Genomic DNA, 18,458 nt, shown 5'->3' on the forward strand with positions numbered 1-18,458 from the left:
AGTGAATTTAAACTATGTCTGGAGGACCTGTGCACTAACACAACACATATTGTAGATGTACCTTATGAATAGGGCCAGGAATATTTTCTAACATGTGACCTGACCAAGAAAAACTCCAGGCATTATTTATACGCTGGGTCCTTGTTATGGGCTCTAACTAGGGCTTGGAATATTTCAATAGCTTGACTAAACAAAAATGAAACCTTCAGCAGTGGCGGTTGCTATTAACCGGAGCGCCAAGTATAGGTCCAAGAGGCTTCTAAAACAGCTTCTACCCCCAAGCCATAAGACTCCTGAACATCTAGTCAAATGGCTACCCAGACTATTCGCCATTTATTTGTTTACAATAAAAACAAGTTTAAGTACCATTTTAATGAACTAAATACAACTTCAAATGGTTCACTACTGTAACCAGACAGTTCTATGCGCTTTCATCCTTTGGATCAATGTTGTGCCGTTGAGATGAAATCATGATAGCATTGTGGTCATATCAAATTCTAATTCAATGAAAAGGCTTTAAAGATCCAATGCAGCCATTTTTAGCTCAATATCAAATCACTTATGGGTAACAACTAAGTACTTTTACTGTGATTGTTTTCAATTAAAATGGTCAAAAAGAAACAAAAATAGCTTCTTAGCAAAGAGCAATTACTTCCATCAAGAACTTTGCTCGGACTTTCTGGGAGTGGTTGGAGTGGAAATTAGCTGTCATTGGCAGAGATGTTTGGAATTCTCTTTCTCATTGGTCTATTAACTAATGTACCGCATGGTGATAGTACCATGGAAGACCAAAACCCCATCCCACTGAAAGTCAGAAATGTCAGTCTTTTCAAACAGCTCTTACACTGAAAGGGAATTATTATAATTTCCACAATTTCACATTATTATTCCAACCTCATAGCGTGGAAATATACAGTAGATAAAACACAGGGAAATCCTGTTTGACTGCACTGTGCCATTAACAAGAATTAGGCACAATCATTGTCTGGAGTGTCTCTCTGAGTCAGATAGACACTCTTTAGCAGCCCTCAAATGAACTAGGTTATGTTTTTCCAAGCATAACACTTCAAGTAGTGCAGTTCATTGAGTCACAAGTCCATTTGGTTCTTGTGAGTTGTTTCACAATGGGAATTTGGAAACAAAGTCATCAGGACTTGAGCTTGACATGGGCCACCATTGCAAGCATGGCAACTGAAACAGGTAAGAGTCTATAGCCTGAAAAACAGGAACAAATGTCACATACATCACAAACACTATTTGTACTTATGTTCAAATGATCATGTATTTTAAATAGTGTTGCAAAGGGAGGGTATATAACTAGGAACTGTTTTGGCATCAAACTGGTGGCAGTTTGGAAAAAAGTAAATGTTGGAAGAGTTGCAGAGTTGATTGAAAATAATGTAATTGTTTGATTAGATGCTTTTTTCATTAATTAGGCTATTTTCTCTTGAACTATGTATGGTCTATCTACTAAACTCATGGAAAATATGGACACAGACATAATAAATTAATACTGTATATGAATACATTTTTTAAAAGTTATTCAAGGGTAAATTACCAAATTTACGATAGATTGCCATATATTTTCTGTTAAAACCTACCATCCATAGATTGAGCGTTAGTACCTCGACTTGTTGAGAGCTCTGGCCACCAATGTTTCAACACTGATTGTACCCATCGTTAATCAACTACCAGGTAGCTGCAAGACAACATGGGATCAGTTTGGTTGGATTATCAAGAATTTGTAATGGATAGTGTGTCATTAACAGTGGTACTCACTCTTCATATGGACTAGTGAGGACCTTTTTCACTAGAGGGAAAAGGTCAACACAACAGCCAATGGAAACACTGGATGACTCTGACTCATCGTCAAGACTATCAGGGAAAGATTAGATAAATAATACATAAATGGCATTAAACGTCAATTATAATCATTGTTTTTTTTACCAGGAAAAAAAACATTAGAAATGTAACTTTTTGTTATTACTTACAAGTGTCTTTGATCCTGTAGGACAAAAGAGCTATGCTATTATAGAATCAAAACTTTGGACCAATAAAACCTCCGATATTTCAATCATGACAAGTTCTACTGTACCTTAAAAAATATGTAAGCAGTTCTCCAACATTTCTTCGTCACAGGGTCAAGGCTAGATTTAGTCAGATTTCTTCCAAAGAGCAGCTTTGAAATGTGGAAAGCAGAACACCGGAGGTGGAATACATTCAAATATTTGTGACACCAAGCATATCACGATGACGAGACAATCAACCCTTCAGGCAAACAGACTACTGATATTTCACACCTCTGTGAAGTAGTCATTGTCTTTTGAACCAGCCTCGTCAGTCTTGTTAGTATGATGGGCAGTGGGTGGAAACTCCCATGGGTCCATGTAGACGATCTCTTACATGCTCTGCACACAGGCCATTTCGTTCTCCTTGTTGGCCACATCATAAGTCCTCCCTGTGGATCGCTGCTTCCTCCGAATGATAGTGAGATGGTGGGTCTTCTTACACGACACGACTCCCTTCAGTCTTCCAGGGTTGTTCCTTGAACGACCTGCCAGACGTCTATGAAACAAAGACATGGTTGAATACTCAGACATAATATATTCAATCATCAGTTATATGAAGCAATGACAAAAGGTATGAGGGTTGTTCCAGTTCAAGATTTCATTAAAGTGGCAATCAGCAGTTAACAATAACAAAGCCAGCTCCCAGCCTCTGTATCAGTAGAAAAGCTGAAGGATGGGGCTGGAGAAATGTAATCACTCTCAAATTCATAGGCAGAGCTGTGGATCCATCTATGATATCAGTTTTAACCATGTGTTGAGGCTATATAGTATTTGTTTACATTTACTTTGTTTACAAACACGGGAGTAATACAATGGTTGGTTGGTTGGTTCTGTTGGTGTACAACAGTTGAACTATGCTCATGAGGCAAAAAAGTACACATTCTTTTCAATCAATGTACATCAAAACTCCTCACACACACACAAAGCACTGTAAATGGCTCTGGGAATACCCACAGTGAGAGAGAAAGTACAGCTGTCTGTACAATAACGGATTGAAGGGCTGACGGTCGAGTGGGAACCTGAATCACACCACATTGAACATACACATACATTTAAAGCTAAATTATTCCTAGGTTTGTCTGTGGCCCTACATACACTATATAGGGAAAGCAGCAGTGTAATCATTACTCCAAACTGTTATCTATTAGACAGGTTCAGCAAACAGGGAGGGAACTACCTGAATCTGTCCAACATAAACGCACATTTTCGTTGCAAAACGCAACATTTTGCAACTATTTGAAGTAATGATCTCACACAAGCTGGGTAAACTGTTTTTTTACCCACAATTCTTCGCGGGCACATTGTTGTTATTTTGAATAATGACGTAGCCAGAAAAGGTGAGGGCAACTTTGTCTGTCTAGCTAATGTATTTTTGCCACGTTTGGTTATTTTGCGCATTTCAATTTATAGGAAGCTACTTTACACTTGCAATTATCACGATACATATCTGTTTTACAGTTATCATCCAGTGAACCCAGCATTGCAGTTAGCATTGGCTGCTGTCCGCTAGTTGCGTTAGCTGTTAACAGCAGCAGCACAGCAAAGAGCTCGAGGCAGCAGTATAATGTTGAAGGATAGCTACAGACGATGAGCACATATAACGTGGCTTGTACTAACACTTCCTCGATTTAACCTACTCTACTAGTTAGCTACCTTGCTAATGCTGCAATCACCTAACGTTACCTGTCAGTGTTGATGTACTTTCTAAGAAGTCATATATTCCGATCTAATGAGCTTGGTTTCTGAACCCAAACGAAGCCCCGGTTCCTTTCCTGAACTGTGACCAGAGACTTTGTTGGGGATTCATTAACCTCGTCCCCAGGCTCAGATTGGCTGGTGGACGTTATTGGGATTCATAAATGCGGTAAATGTACAATAGGCATACTGGATTATTGTTGTCGACCCCCTAGTGTTCAATGTGCTCAGTGCATTCGATTTCAAAATATAAATCTTAATTGCTTTAAATACAGAATGAATCATCTATTTTCGATAACTTTTAGGTTTATCTTGTTCTCATAGTAGATTGGATCTTTCACTGCTTCTCTCTAACATGCTGTTTTGAAAGAGAATCATAGTTGACGTTTTTAATAACATGTTAAGGCTTGTATAATTTTATGGGGGAGGCAATCATAAAGTGATTCAGTTCTCATCAGTTAGAAAGCCAATACAAGAATAGATTAACTCAAAGCGAATGACTTGTCCTTTAAATGAGCACACATCAACAATCGCAAACAACATCAACTGCTTTTATTGACTCATCATGCCTTGCCACACTGCATTTGCTGACTTCACAGGTTTGGCTGCTGTTTCATCAGTTTGGTCAACTGATTCTGATTTCCTCATCAGAGACACACTGACTGACTGGCTGACTGACTGGCTGACTGTGCAGTACACTAGCACAACTGTAGAAGAACATGTATCTGGCACAGTTTTCTGTAGCCTAATTGAGACTATTTGTATCCTGAAAGGCTGGGGTTTCATTTAAGGGAAGCAGAGTCTATTGAGTTTAACTAGCCTACATGTTTTTTATGACATCATGTGACATTGTATGAGAGGGCAACAAAAGTCATGGGACTGCAGACACAGCAGTATATTAGTATATTACCGGTATCCACTTCCTACTGTGTGAATTGCACCTCTCCTTTCCCCTCAGGACTGTGCAGAAGTAGACCAGACAGAGCAAAGATGGTGTCTGTTGTTGGTGCTGTGTTCGTTGCGTTGAGCTTGGCACCCCTGCTAGTGCTTAGTGTTCCTCCCATTGGGACCCAGCCTGAGCAGGTGCACATTTCCTATGCAGGTAGGTCTTTGATCTGTTTCCATTCATCTTTAATATAAAAATCTATATATATGTCCAGGCTTTAACCTGGGGGGCGGTGTATGAATGTGGTACCTGGGGGGCGGTGTATGAATGTGGTACCTGGGGGCGGTGTATGAATGTGGTACCTGGGGGCGGTGTATGAATGTGGTACCTGGGGGGTGGTGTATGAATGTGGTATCTGGGGGGCGGTGTATGAATGTGGTACCTGGGGGGCGGTGTATGAATGTGGTAAATGTGGTACCTGGGGGCGGTGTATGAATGTGGTACCTGGGGGCGGTGTATGAATGTGGTACCTGGGGGCGGTGTATGAATGTGGTACCTGGGGGCGGTGTATGAATGTGGTACCTGGGGGCGGTGTATGAATGTGGTACCTGGGGGCGGTGTATGAATGTGGTACCTGGGGGCGGTGTATGAATGTGGTATCTGGGGGGCGGTGTATGAATGTGGTACCTGGGGGCGGTGTATGAATGTGGTATCTGGGGGCGGTGTATGAATGTGGTACCTGGGGGTGGTGTATGAATGTGGTACCTGGGGGCGGTGTATGAATGTGGTATCTGGGGGCGGTGTATGAATGTGGTACCTGGGGGGGGTATGAATGTGGTGGGGGCGGTGTATGAATGTGGTACCTGGGGGGGCGGTGTATGAATGTGGTACCTGGGGGCGGTGTATGAATGTGGTACCTGGGGGCGGTGTATGAATGTGGTACCTGGGGGCGGTGTATGAATGTGGTACCTGGGGGGCGGTGTATGAATGTGGTACCTGGGGGGGCGGTGTATGAATGTGGTACCTGGGGGGGGGGTGTATGAATGTGGTATCTGGGGGGGTGTATGAATGTGGTACCTGGGGGGTGTATGAATGTGGTACCTGGGGGGGGGGGGGCGGTGTATGAATGTGGTACCTGGGGGGCGGTGTATGAATGTGGTACCTGGGGGCGGTGTATGAATGTGGTACCTGGGGGCGGTGTATGAATGTGGTACCTGGGGGCGGTGTATGAATGTGGTACCTGGGGGTGGTGTATGAATGTGGTACCTGGGGGGGGCGGTGTATGAGTGTGGTATCTGGGGGGCGGTGTATGAATGTGGTACCTGGGGGGCGGTGTATGAATGTGGTACCTGGGGGGGTGGTGTATGAATGTGGTACCTGGGGGCGGTGTATGAATGTGGTACCTGGGGGGCGGTGTATGAATTCAGATTTTTTTGTGTCCCACACACAAAGTTGCTAATTCCCGGTCTAAAGGCTTGATTCTGTCGACATACTCGAGTCATGGTTCATTCAGATCAAATTATCAAGAGAGCGGAGAGTGAAGGGCAGACAGAGCCTGTTGCGTACCGCACATCACCCACCTTGAATCTGAGCAGAAGCTATTTAACCATAAACGTAATTGTTAAAATCTGGACGTTTTATGCCATTTTATGGTTGTCTTACCTTGTTTCAAAGTAGCCCAACCAAAATATGACCATAGAAATGTTGAGAAAATTATTTTATAAACACTTAATATGACATTGAAACCAGCATTTTTCTCAAGTTCTGTTGGTTTTCAAATCAACTTTATTTTATTGTCCAGCAGCCAAAGGCATAATCCTAGTGATGTTAGTAACCCTGCCTGGTTGATGCATCTTTAGATCTCCCCTCTCTCTTCATTTTGTACTGATATTTTAATCTATATCACATGAAAGCGCTCATGCGCGTGTTACACTTCTGAGAACAGTGTTTTCCCACGAACTGCATTTTGGTACATTGGCATGTAACTTAAAGCCATGTGAGCAGTGTTGAGCTTATAATATGAAGTAATAAAACTTTATCAACGGTCTAATCTGTTTCATCAGCCTCATTACTTAAAAATAAATAAAACATGTAATCTGCTGTGGTTGTATGAATTTTGCATCTGTCGTCCCAGAACTGTCCCAGAGTCTGTTTTGAACTGCAGACATATATTTGATCATCCCAGGGACAACGGAACACCCTTCATTTCGAGCACTGGAGATCATTATTTTATAAAAATATTAAAAACTATTTGGTTGTAATTGTAATATTGCAATATTTTATAGGCTACCAAGGGTGGCCAACCATCCTCCATATGAGAGCCTTAAAGGAGCAGTGTTGTATTTTGAGGTTTGAATATGCAAAGAAGCCAATAGGTAGAGTGTAGCCTTCATTTTTGTCTATGGTAAAAAAAGATAGTAATTCATTTTATTTTGTAAAGTGGTTCCTTGCATCATACAATGATATAAAAATGGTGTTAGACTTTTTTTTTTTTTTTGGGGGGACAAGTGACGTGAGCTTTTGAACAAGTGGTAAAAAAAATATATAATGTCAAGCTCTGTGAGCTATTGAACAATCAGCCTTTTGAGCTAGTTTCTCCCAGCTTACGTAAGTGGATCAGTAAGTATCCAGGGCTGTAACTCTCTCCAGGTGGGCAAGGTGAGTAGCCTGATCTGGCTGGATAACTATGGGGCTTTTCTCCCTAGGGTTCCCTGGCTCTATGGAGATCACCTGGACCACATTCAATGAGACGGAGGAGAGCACCGTGGAGTACGGCCTGTGGGGCGGACGGCTGTTTGAGCTTACAGCCAAGGGCAAAGCTACTCTGTTTGTGGATGGAGGATCAGAGGGGAGGAAGATGTACATCCACAGGGTCACTCTGACTGATCTGAGACCTGCCTCTGCTTATGGTAGGTTTCCATGTTAATAGAACTAGCATGATGTATTTAGGATATGTCTGTTGCCTGTCACATTCAGTCTGTGGCCTGTCATCATCATAGTATTTATAGGGGAGTGATTTCTTCCCTGTGTTGACTGCAGTGTACCACTGTGGCAGTGAGGCTGGCTGGAGTGATGTATTCTCCTTTACTGCTCTGAATGAGAACACTAGCTGGAGTCCCAGGTTTGCCGTCTATGGGGACATGGGCAATGAGAACCCTCAGTCTCTGGCCAGACTGCAAAAGGAGACCCAGGTCGGGATGTATGATGTCATCCTACACGTTGGTAAGTGGTTAAACTCCCAACTGATTGTCTTAAGTGAATAACCTTATCAATGTTGACAATTGTTGATCCTAACTACATAATAACTTGAATCACAGTGGTATAACATTGTGTTTTACTTTGGGTGTAACATGGAGCACATTTTGGAGAGGTAATGCATGACCAATATGTGGTTTTGTGTTTTCTAGGGGACTTTGCATATGACATGCATGAGGTAAAATATCTACATATTTTTGTTTCCTGCACACACACACACGTTACAACATCCATCACTGGTCAGCTGGTAGAATGATACACATACCATTTATGTTAAGGACTTTTTCATGATATTTTCATGAAGTTAAACTATGGGCATAAGGGGGCACACTCAAAGTTTATGGTGCCCTCAGGGTAAGATATGAAAGTGGATTATGTCAGCATGAGGCTAGACCTCTTAAGCCCATCTGGGTGTCTGGCTAGATCCATGATGACAGATGAGATAGAGCTACTCTAACCCTGCTCAGTCTTATCCCATTACTATTCATCAGCAGATCATGCCTGGGCCATGGTTAAGACACACTGCTGTAATGAGCTGCATAGCTGTGAAATGCCTTAATCCTGTGCTGAAAGACTGGAATTAGGGGCATAACACTCAAGTAACCCATGAAGTACAACAGCAGGGCTCTTTTCAGCCGAGACAACTAGCTAATGTAGACAAGAGGCCATGTTTCCCCAAACCTAACTGGCCAGTCTCACAGTGCCCTTCATAAATACTATGACATCTATTAATCACCAATGGCATACATCAGCTGCTGCTGTTTCCCAAAAATGATATAGCAATGTTGGTTATGTTGTTCCTTTCATACTTTTCTCAAATATGGAGAAAAATGCTGGACATTATGAGCAGACAACCATAAAAATGAATCTCCGTAATTCATGCTGAGTTTGAGCTGGAATGTCGAACTCTGTTCAGCGGCTTCCTTGATATTATAAATAGAAATTCTTTCTGAAAGCTCATTAAGGGCAATGGCAACTGAAAATCAGAAGATTACCATGCCATCCACCACAGTGTGTTCATAAGCTCAATTGCCACCATTAGAATAGTTGTGAAATCAATGGTTCTAGTTTCATTGGGGTTTTGTTTGGTATGCAAATGGAACATTCCTGAAGCTGTCTGGAAAATTGATTTACAATACTTTGGCTTTAGATCGTTTAATGTGCTTTTTACTTGTATCCTGTCAGCCTTATTATATCAGGTTTAATTACCACTGAAACGGTTTGTTATGCTGTGGTAAATGACTAAATCTAATTGTTTCAGGACAACGGCAGGATTGGAGATGAGTTCATGCGTCAGATCCAGTCCATAGCTGCCTACGTGCCCTATATGACCTGTCCTGGGAACCACGAGGCTGAATAGTGAGTAGGACCTTATCATGACCCCCTTTACTTATTTACTTACTCCTCTCTCTCTCTCTCTCTCTCTCTCTCGCTCTCTGCTTGTCTGTCATGAGTAGAACCTTATGACCCCCTTTAATTATTTACTTCTCTCTGTTTCTCTCTCTCTTTCACACCCACGCACATGCACACACACACACACACACATGCACCAGTCATTTAGTGTTAAACTGATGATTAAAACTGACAGTGTTATGAACAGTTTATAATCTTCATAAACAGTGAGTCAACATGGTAGCAGTCGGCTTATTTTCTGCTCACCATTAGCCAATGTTTTCTGCTCACCATTAGCCAATGTTTTCTGCTCACCATTAGCCAATGTTTTCTGCTCCTGGTACATATTTTGGTGCATTCTGTACAGGTCACATCTAATCAATGCTATTATTAAATGGTTTGGGAAAAAAACTCGGTACATGCTGTATTTCATATTGGTGAGACAGACTGCCAGACCTCCCCAGACTTGATATCCATAATGTACTGTACTGTGAGGCAAGGGTAGAAGCTCCGAAAAACAACTTTTTGGTCAGAGTGGAGCAACCATAGCTTTTCCACTATAGAAAACACTTTGGTCAACTCCGCTGTGCCATTGGAACAGATGGGAACTATTTCTTCTTCTAAGGTCTGGAGGTGTTTCAAGAACCACCGATAACTAAACAAGTAAACCTTGTCCAAAATAAACACTGACTGAGACATCAGTTTCCTATCTTGCATCTAGGCCAACAGAAACTACTGACAGAAACTCACTGAAATGTTGTTTTTGTTTATTTACGACACAATGACTCTCAGACAAAGTCTACTGGTCTGTAATGTTATTTCTGTGCAGCTCAGAAAAAACAGGCTACTGTATATTATTGACCAAGTTTAGTTTAAATACTCCACTCTCATCATGCTCAGTACAACCCTGTCCTTGATGGACAACCTTGTTGCCCCCTGGTTATTGGGGTGAATACCAGAGCTTTAGTCCTGGGGATCTTGGTCTAGGCTATCAGCTCAGTGAGAGGGCTGCACTAAAAGGTCAGCGATTTACAGTCTCAGCCATTTAGTGTCATATCCTGTACCGTGTGTGCGTGTCTGTTTCAAATACAATTGTAGTTGTCACGTGCTTCGTAAACAACAGGTGTAGACTAACAGTGAAATGCTTACTTACAGGCCCTTCCCAACAATGCAGAGATAAAGATAATACAGTACCAACATTTGGACACACCTACTCATTACAGGGTTTTTCTTCATTGTAGAATAATAGTGAAGACATCAAAACTATGAATTAACACATGGAATCATGTCGTGACCAAAAGTGTTAAACAAATCTAAATATATTTTATATTTCAGATTCTTCAATGTAGCCACCCTTTGCCTTAATGAGAGCTTTGCACACTCTTGGCATTCTCTCAACCAGCTTCATGAGGTAGTCACCTGGAATGCATTTCAATTAACAGGTGTGCCAAGTTAAAAGTTAAATAGTGGAATTTCTTTCCTTAAAGAATTTGAGTCAATCAGTTGTGTTGTGACAAGATAGGGGTGGTATACAGAAGATAGCCCTATTTGGTAAAATAGCAAGTTCATATTAGTGCAAGAACAGCTAAGCAAAGATAAATTACTGTCCATCATTACTTGAAGATATGAAGGTCAGTCAATTTGGAAAGTTTAAAGTTTCTTCAAGTGCAGTCGCAAGAATCATCAAGCGCTATGATAAAACTGGCTCTCATGAGGACCGCCACAGGAAAGGAAGACCCAGAGTTACCTCTGCTGCAGAGGATAAGTTCATTAGAGTTACCAGTGCAAATAAATGCTTCACAGAGTTCATGTAACAGACACATCTCAACATCAATTGTTCAGAGGAGACTGCGTGAATCAGGCCTTCATGGTCGAATTGCTGCAAAGAAACCACTACTAAAGGACAACAATAAGAAGAAGAGACTTGCTTAGGCCAAGAAGCATGAGTAATGGACATTAGACCAGTGGATATCTGTCCTTTGGTCTGATGAGTTCAAATTTTAGGTTTTTGGTTCCAACCGCTGTGTTTTTGTGAGACGCTGAGTAGGTGAACGGATGATCTCCGCATGTGTGCTTCAAACCGTGAAGCATGGAGGAGGAGATGTGATGGTATGGGGGTGCTTTTCTGGTGACACTGTAATTTATTTAGAATTATAGGCACAATTAACCAGCATGGCTACCACAGCATTCTGCAGCAATACGCCATCCCATCTGGTTTGCGCTCAGTGGGACTATCATTTGTTTTCAACAGGACAATGACCCAACACACCTCCAGGCTTTGTAAGGGCTATTTGGCCAAGAATAAGAGTGATGGAGTGCTGCATCAGATGACCTGGCCTCCACAATCACCTGACCTCAACCCAATTGAGATGGTTTGGGATAAGTTGGACCACAGAGTGAAAGAAAAGCAGCCAACAAATGCTCAGCATATATGGGAACTCCTTCAAGACTGTTGGAAAAGCATTCCAGGTGAAGCTGGTTGAGAGAATGCCAAGACTGTGTGAAGCTGTCATCAAAGCAAAGGGTGGCTACTTTGAAGAATCTCAAATATAAAATATACTTTGATTTGTTTAACACTTTTTTGGTTACTACATCATTCCGTATGTGTTATGTCATAGTTATGAAGTCTTTACTATTATTCTACAATGTAGAAAATAGAAAACTAAAGAAAAACCCTTGAATGAGAAGGTGTGTCCAAACTTTTGACTGGTACTGTATATATGTATGTACTGTGTCTGTGTGACATGATGAATAAATACACAGTGAATAGCGAATAACAATGACGAGTAAAAATAACATGGCTATATACAGGAAGTACCCGTACAGAGTCGATGTGCAGACAATGTGCTTTCAGGTGTGAGTGTGTTAGCATGAGGAAGTGATTGAATGTTAAACATCTACGTTAATCATGCATCATAATGATTATGCTTCATGTATCCCCAGGCCAGGCCTGGTCTCCTCTTCCCTGGTGGAATGTGCCTAGTCTGCCTACTGCCTGGCCTAATTTAAGGAGCTGCTAACAGTAGCCTGTTTTTCTTGGCCTTGTCACCTGACATCAGAACCTGATATCAAAAAGCAGTACCCTCGAACATAGCCTAAAGCCTACCGTCCCCCTCAATCAGATACACTGTTTTATTCAGTGGTGCTTGTCAGAACCAATCAAATGATTTATTATTTAGATATTGAAAGTGCGTGGGCTACGGAGAGAAACAAAATGGTGCAGTTTCAGGCCATGTTGAGGAAAGTGATGCTGGCGATGGGGGTGTGTGCTAGTGGGTTTGGACGGTGTGTGATGTAGATGATGTTTGTATGATGTTGTCGTTTGTATGTGTATGTTTTATTGTTTAGATAAAAAAGTATATAATATTTAAGAACCAAGATTTTCAGCAGTTGCTTCTGCTTTTTATTTCTATTTTCTAAACCCAGTAAAAGCAGGGGTGAAAGTAGATTTTTATTCCCTGTACGGGATCTACTAAGCACGTGCACACATTTGTTTTTATGGGCCTAATCATAGAATTTCATATAGAATCTCTGTGGGCCTCGTAGTAAAGATTTGTCATTTAACTTAACAAAAATGTATTGCCTTTTTAATGTGGCATAAACACAACCATTCAGGGTGTTTTCATCTGATTGTCAAATAATCAAAGGCTCATGTAGGGTACCTTTGCACGTTCTCACACTCACAAATTAATTCCAGCTATTTGCACCTGCCATTTGATGAATGTAAAGTAAGTTTCAATGATTGTCATTATGCCTACATTTTTTTACTGAATTGATGAGTCTACTGCTGTCTGTGTGCGTCAGTCTCGGGCCATTCATCTCTGCCTTGGAAAAATGTCAGTGTTCTCCTCGAACCACACAGCGTTGGAGTGTTCACTGTATACCACACGTTTTCAAGGGATTTTGATCATTTTTCATGCAGCTGACATCAAGATAACTGTAGGCTTTTAAAACATTTTTCTTTACATTTTAATTATTGTTATAGGCTCAGATTTTATCGGTACACCGTACCCCCAATATTTATTTTGCCAAGACTCCGTATGGGACCGTACTGGTTTACTTTCACCCCTGATAAAAGCAATTGAGCCGGGCTGACCACGAGTCCTCAGCATTCCAGCTGCATGAGGCCAGCATGTCCACATTAGATGCTAAGGCCCCAGTCAAGAGCGCCTTTGTTCCCCCGCACAATCTATAGTTCAATGACCCATCTGAGGCAATAGGAAGTGACTGTTGCCATTTCAAACAATGAGCCATGACGTGAATTGATGTTCAGACAGCAATTGTTCCTTTTAAGGTTTCAAAAAGCCAGGATTAGGTTGGCATCTTGTAGCTCAGACTCATCAGTGAAATGACAGGGCTGATCTGATTTGTTAGTATGTGTGGTTTCTAAACAGTTTACTTGCAGGGGAAAGTCCTGTTGATTAGGATTATGAATCAGTCCATCCACGTTGCATTTGACAAGGTTTAAGCTGGATCATTTCCCTTCAAATGTGTATCATATTATTTTAGGGGAAAATAAATCACACAAGGGAAACAGCCTTTCTAGTTACAAACTATAACTGATTGTATTTGTCACATGCGCCGAATACAACAGGTGTAGTAGACCTTACAGTGAAATGCTAACTTACAAGCCCTTAACCAACGATTCGGTTAAGAAAATCCCTAAAAAAGTAAGAGATAATAATAACAAATAATTAAAGAGCAGCAGTAAATAACGATAGCGGGGCGATATACAGGGGGTACCGGTACAGGGTCAATGTGCGGGGGGGCACCGGTGTCGAGGTAATTATGTACATGTAGGTAGAGCTATTAAAGTGACTGCATAGATAATAACAGAGTAGAAACAGCGTAGAAGAGGGTGGGGGCAATGCGGGGACACAATGTAAATGAATGACACAAATAAGCATTTTCAATTGAGCTGATCAGTTTTTCCACTGTAGAGGAGAAAAAAACTTCTGAGCGGCTGTTTTAGGAAGTTGTAATGATTCCCCTTTAGACATGCACATATATCATTCAGTATACCAAAACAAGGTCATATATTATTGGACCAAATAGAAGTGCTTTTATTACCCCTGTTCTATTTTCATTGTCCAGGGTCTCTTAAAATGTATATTGTTTTATGTATGAGGTAAGAGGTGTCCGCCCATAAGGAGACCTTGCGTCTCGTGTCCATCCAACAAACAGTCAGCTGCTTCCCTGCCTAGCCACCACAAGATGGGGGAATGAACCCATGACTGCTCCAGACTAAGTAGCTTTGACTCAGACATGCTGCTGCTCACAGCGTCTCCCAGTTCTGCATACGGCAGGACAACACTGTGGCTTCCTTTCTCAACCACCCAGAATGGTTTGGGATAAAGTATGTTACAGCATGAAAAGGATTATGTCAGAATCTCTGTTGCAAATGGTGGACTGGTCAATTGTTACAGACCGTTCAATTATTGAGTTATTATTACCTTTGAATTTGACCATGTAATCTTGACCCCAATGTCGACTTATCCCGTTAACTAGAGATTCTCTATGATCCTGATCTTTCCTTTAAATCTCTGATCAGAACTGTCTCTGGTTACCTAACTTTGCATTAACCCTGTCATCTGACCTCCAGCATCCATACTCACTCAGGTGGGCCGCTCTGTCCCTGTCTGCCTCTTACATAAGCCAGGAGAGCTATCAGACTCCCCCATCACTTCACCACATACCTTACTGGGTCGTTCCACCAATTCGGTGCCTTTTGAGAAGTGTAAGTTGGTTTAAAAAAAACTTTGGATTTCACCTAATTTTAACGTCCTGTCATAAAGAGCATATATTCAACTTAATAAAAAACATGTTTTCCCATCTCAAGAGGTTAAATAAAAAAAGGACTATAGTAAGTGCCTATTAAATGACAAATAAAGTAGCATGGTTGACCGTAACAGGGTTGACGATTTCATCTTAAATCAGTCATAAATCCCCATGTGTGCAACCAGGGATGGGCATTTTAATGCAAGTTTCACACAAAAAAATGAAATTGTTAAAACATTTCTAGCCTGTTAATGTGTTATGCTTGACACACTCAGTTTTCCATCACAAAACACCAGTAAAATGCCCAAAAAAGTCATATGCTTTTACACTGTGATTTGACTACATATTCAATGTTTATTTTTATTCAAACGAGAGTTCAGTTCACGTGAAAGGGTTGACCATAAAATGAGGGACAGATGTAAATGAATCACTAATCACAATAAATAAATATTCATCTTCAGAAATGACTTTGTCAAAGCATCAAAGTAGCAAGGGCTTTTACAATGGTGAAAATAGGGAGAAATGCTGGGGTTAAGTGGGTTAAAATCTTCCTAGAAGATAGTGTTGACGGAGGGAAATAAAAAACTTGAGCAAGTCTTTATTCATTATAAAAATAAAAAATCTAATTTTATTCTCCATGCTGTCTATATTAAAGGGCACTTTATTTAATATACTTTAACAGGCTTTTAAAATGAAATATTGGTGCACAATTTCTACTTAAAGTATCAAAGGGATGCAAAAGACAGTCATTTTGTGGAATGTCTCTTCTGCTTTAACTGGAAGGAAGATTGGCTCCCAGTTTTATATGTGAAATTCAAATCTGTAAACCCCTAAAGACAGCTAGCTCTTGGCTTGGCCTGCCGTCGTTAGTGAACGTCTTCCTAGAAAGGCTTTTCCTTTCTGCATGCCGCTTGTTAACACAGGTTTGGCCCATTGAAATATTTAGGAAATGGCACGTGTTTGGGTGGGTGGATAGCACGCCTGCGACTGGTGCTCTCCAAGGCACAAGTCTCGGTTTGGGTGTCATTAGGGGAACCGGTTCGGTCTGTGTGTGTCCGGATCTGGTGGTTTTGGCACTATAATATTGATAAATGACCAGTGGTAGAGGGGGTGGCGTTGTAGGAAATACCGTCTGGTCGTATCCTGTCCTGTCTCTAGAGGTGACCACTTACAGACCTTGGCTGTAGCAGTGGACTAGTGTAATAAATGGCTGTATTCCATGCAGGTTTAAAGCAGATGCTTTACTTCTGTAGTCAAAGCTGGCTAGATAGGTCATCTCCATGAGGAATGTGACTCAAAGCTATTGTGAGTGTGGGAGAGGTAACGACCACGATTGGCTAGCAACTACAAAAAATGGCAGTGTCATTGTGTAATGAATCTTTCTGTAGTATGTATTCTGAATAGCTGTCTAAGATTAGCCTTGTTTATGTCACAAAGTGCAAAGTAACAGGTTCTAAGATCTGGGTTGAGCAGGTGGTGTGAAAGACCAGACAATGGGGTTGTTTGATTCCAGTTTAACTTTGTCAATGCATAGTTTTACAAAAAATACACTTTAGATTTCCAATATACATCAAGTTCAATTTATTTAAGTTTCTGATTCAAGTAATTTAGCCAAATAAATTATCTACTTTTTGTTCAAACCAATGCAAAGTAATAATTTCAGTCAATTAGGTGTCAGGTGTCCTGTGGGCGGACAAGGGAACCACATGATGATAGAACTAAGGTTTCTGGCACTAAATATCTCACCTGAGGTATTTAAGGCACCTAGATGGAACACTAAAGTCCATGCATCTCATTAGCCGAACCCGTTCTGTTTTCACAGCAACTTTTCCAACTACAGGAACCGCTTCAGCATGCCAGGACAGACTGAGAGTCTATGGTACAGGTAAGGGAGCATCTACCACACACACACTTACCCTCTACTGTATAGAAGTGGTCATTGATGAAAGTAAACTCACCCCCCAAATGATTTGGCCAAAGAGAGGGGAGCTCTAGCTAGCATCCCCTTTGGAACACTTTGGTTCAGTCTGAGTGAAGGGGCTGACGGCACAAAGGAGCCATACATCCGATCTGTGGCAGGCTCATAACACACATGGCATTCTCTGAGGCAGTAAGATAATACCTCCTAGACCACAGACCTGCCCCTCACTCCCCTGGCTCAGGCTAAAGAATGGATGAGGCCCCTTCTTTCCAGCACCTGCACAGCATGCAGGACTGGGGTGATGACTGAGGAGACAGACATGTACATGAGGGACACAAATGTTGCTAAGGATCCGCAAAAGACTTTGGCCACGCCAACCCGCAAGCCACTGCGACCCCCCTTGATGAGCTCAGATTCTTTGCCCCCCACCCCGATTAAAGTTGCCCATCCCCGCACTAAATCTTGTCCAATTTAGCAGTGAGCTAGCCACATACAGAATGGCTCTCTCCTGTTCCCCCACTCTGCCAAGCACCGTGCAATCATAGGGCTCTCACGGTCACTACCAACATCCCTTCCATTGGAAAACAAGATAGCTAGTAATGTTTGAGAGATTGTACTGTAAAATAGCAGTGATGACACAGCACTATTTTCTTTGTGCAATGTATCAAAAGGTAAAATGCATGCCATGTAGCCTATTACATAATGCAAGTTAGTTAAATTGTAATCTTTCACACGCTCCTTTGCAAATGTTCCTTTGGGGAAAGTATTTCACTATAGACTAAGTATGTGTCCCTATCAGTAGTTTGTTTACTTTGGATGGTCAAGGCTTTTGATCGTTTGTATGCTCTGTCCACAGCTGGAATGTAGGATCAGCCCATATCATTTCTCTCTCCACTGAGATCTACTTCTTTCTTGATTATGGTGTGGACCTCATCTTCAAGCAGTACGAGTGGCTTAAAAAGGACCTTGAGGTAAAGTACTTCATTTACAGTCCCAGTATTAGTGAAGCCATTTGTCGCATCTCTGGAAAACTGAACCTGGCAGTGACAGTAATGCCCTTTTTAGTAGTATTTCTTGAGTAATAAACTTTGCTGTCCTAAACAGTACAAACACACACATGTGCGTGCACACACACAGCGATGTGACTCCTTCTCTTGTCTGATCCTCTCTCAGGAGGCCAACAAGCCAGAGAACCGAGCAGAGCGCCCCTGGATCATCACTATGGGACACAGACCCATGTACTGCTCTAACAACGACAAAGACGACTGCACCCAGTTTGAGAGTTATGTATGTATGGCACAAAACACCTCACTGATTAGAGAGAGAGGGGTGGATGATTATACACTCTGTATTAGTTGTGATATTTAATAGTGTTCTTGGATGTAAGAATTAATTAATGTACAATTTGCTTTCAGCAAGTGAACTTCCACAGCAACTAGTGTTAATATGCACAGGGGTTTTA

At 41.5% G+C, this 18,458-nt stretch overlaps 2 protein-coding genes across 4 annotated transcripts in view; one reads left to right on the top strand and one right to left on the bottom strand.

Annotated features, from left to right (window-relative positions):
• LOC118362164 (KATNB1-like protein 1) lies at window positions 1–3,886 on the bottom strand. Of its 3 annotated transcripts, none has more exons than XM_052486187.1 (6): window positions 3,753–3,886; window positions 2,301–2,565; window positions 2,096–2,179; window positions 1,992–2,005; window positions 1,780–1,875; window positions 1–1,699 (listed from the first exon to the last, which is right to left on the bottom strand). In XM_052486187.1, exons 2-6 carry the CDS (start codon window positions 2,385–2,387, stop codon window positions 1,681–1,683), a joined length of 300 nt encoding a protein of 99 aa, XP_052342147.1. In that variant the 5' UTR covers window positions 2,388–2,565; window positions 3,753–3,886; the 3' UTR covers window positions 1–1,680. The 3 variants fall into 3 exon arrangements, with proteins under 3 accessions (XP_052342147.1, XP_052342148.1, XP_052342149.1); XM_052486188.1 differs by lacking the exon at window positions 3,753–3,886 and adding an exon at window positions 3,247–3,346; XM_052486189.1 differs by lacking the exon at window positions 3,753–3,886 and adding an exon at window positions 3,024–3,087.
• acp7 (acid phosphatase 7, tartrate resistant (putative)) overlaps window positions 3,772–18,458 on the top strand; it is a 25,475-nt gene continuing 10,788 nt past the window's right edge. Inside the window, exons 1-9 of the mRNA XM_035742797.2 lie at window positions 3,772–3,933; window positions 4,723–4,866; window positions 7,356–7,559; window positions 7,690–7,872; window positions 8,058–8,083; window positions 9,167–9,264; window positions 16,898–16,960; window positions 17,853–17,967; window positions 18,170–18,283. Coding sequence (XP_035598690.1) covers window positions 4,755–4,866; window positions 7,356–7,559; window positions 7,690–7,872; window positions 8,058–8,083; window positions 9,167–9,264; window positions 16,898–16,960; window positions 17,853–17,967; window positions 18,170–18,283 — 915 coding nt within the window. The 5' untranslated portion in view covers window positions 3,772–3,933; window positions 4,723–4,754. The remainder of the gene's footprint in view (window positions 3,934–4,722; window positions 4,867–7,355; window positions 7,560–7,689; window positions 7,873–8,057; window positions 8,084–9,166; window positions 9,265–16,897; window positions 16,961–17,852; window positions 17,968–18,169; window positions 18,284–18,458) is intronic.

Source organism: Oncorhynchus keta, chromosome 29 (genome assembly GCF_023373465.1).
Source record: "Oncorhynchus keta strain PuntledgeMale-10-30-2019 chromosome 29, Oket_V2, whole genome shotgun sequence".
Lineage (NCBI taxonomy): Eukaryota > Metazoa > Chordata > Actinopteri > Salmoniformes > Salmonidae > Oncorhynchus > Oncorhynchus keta.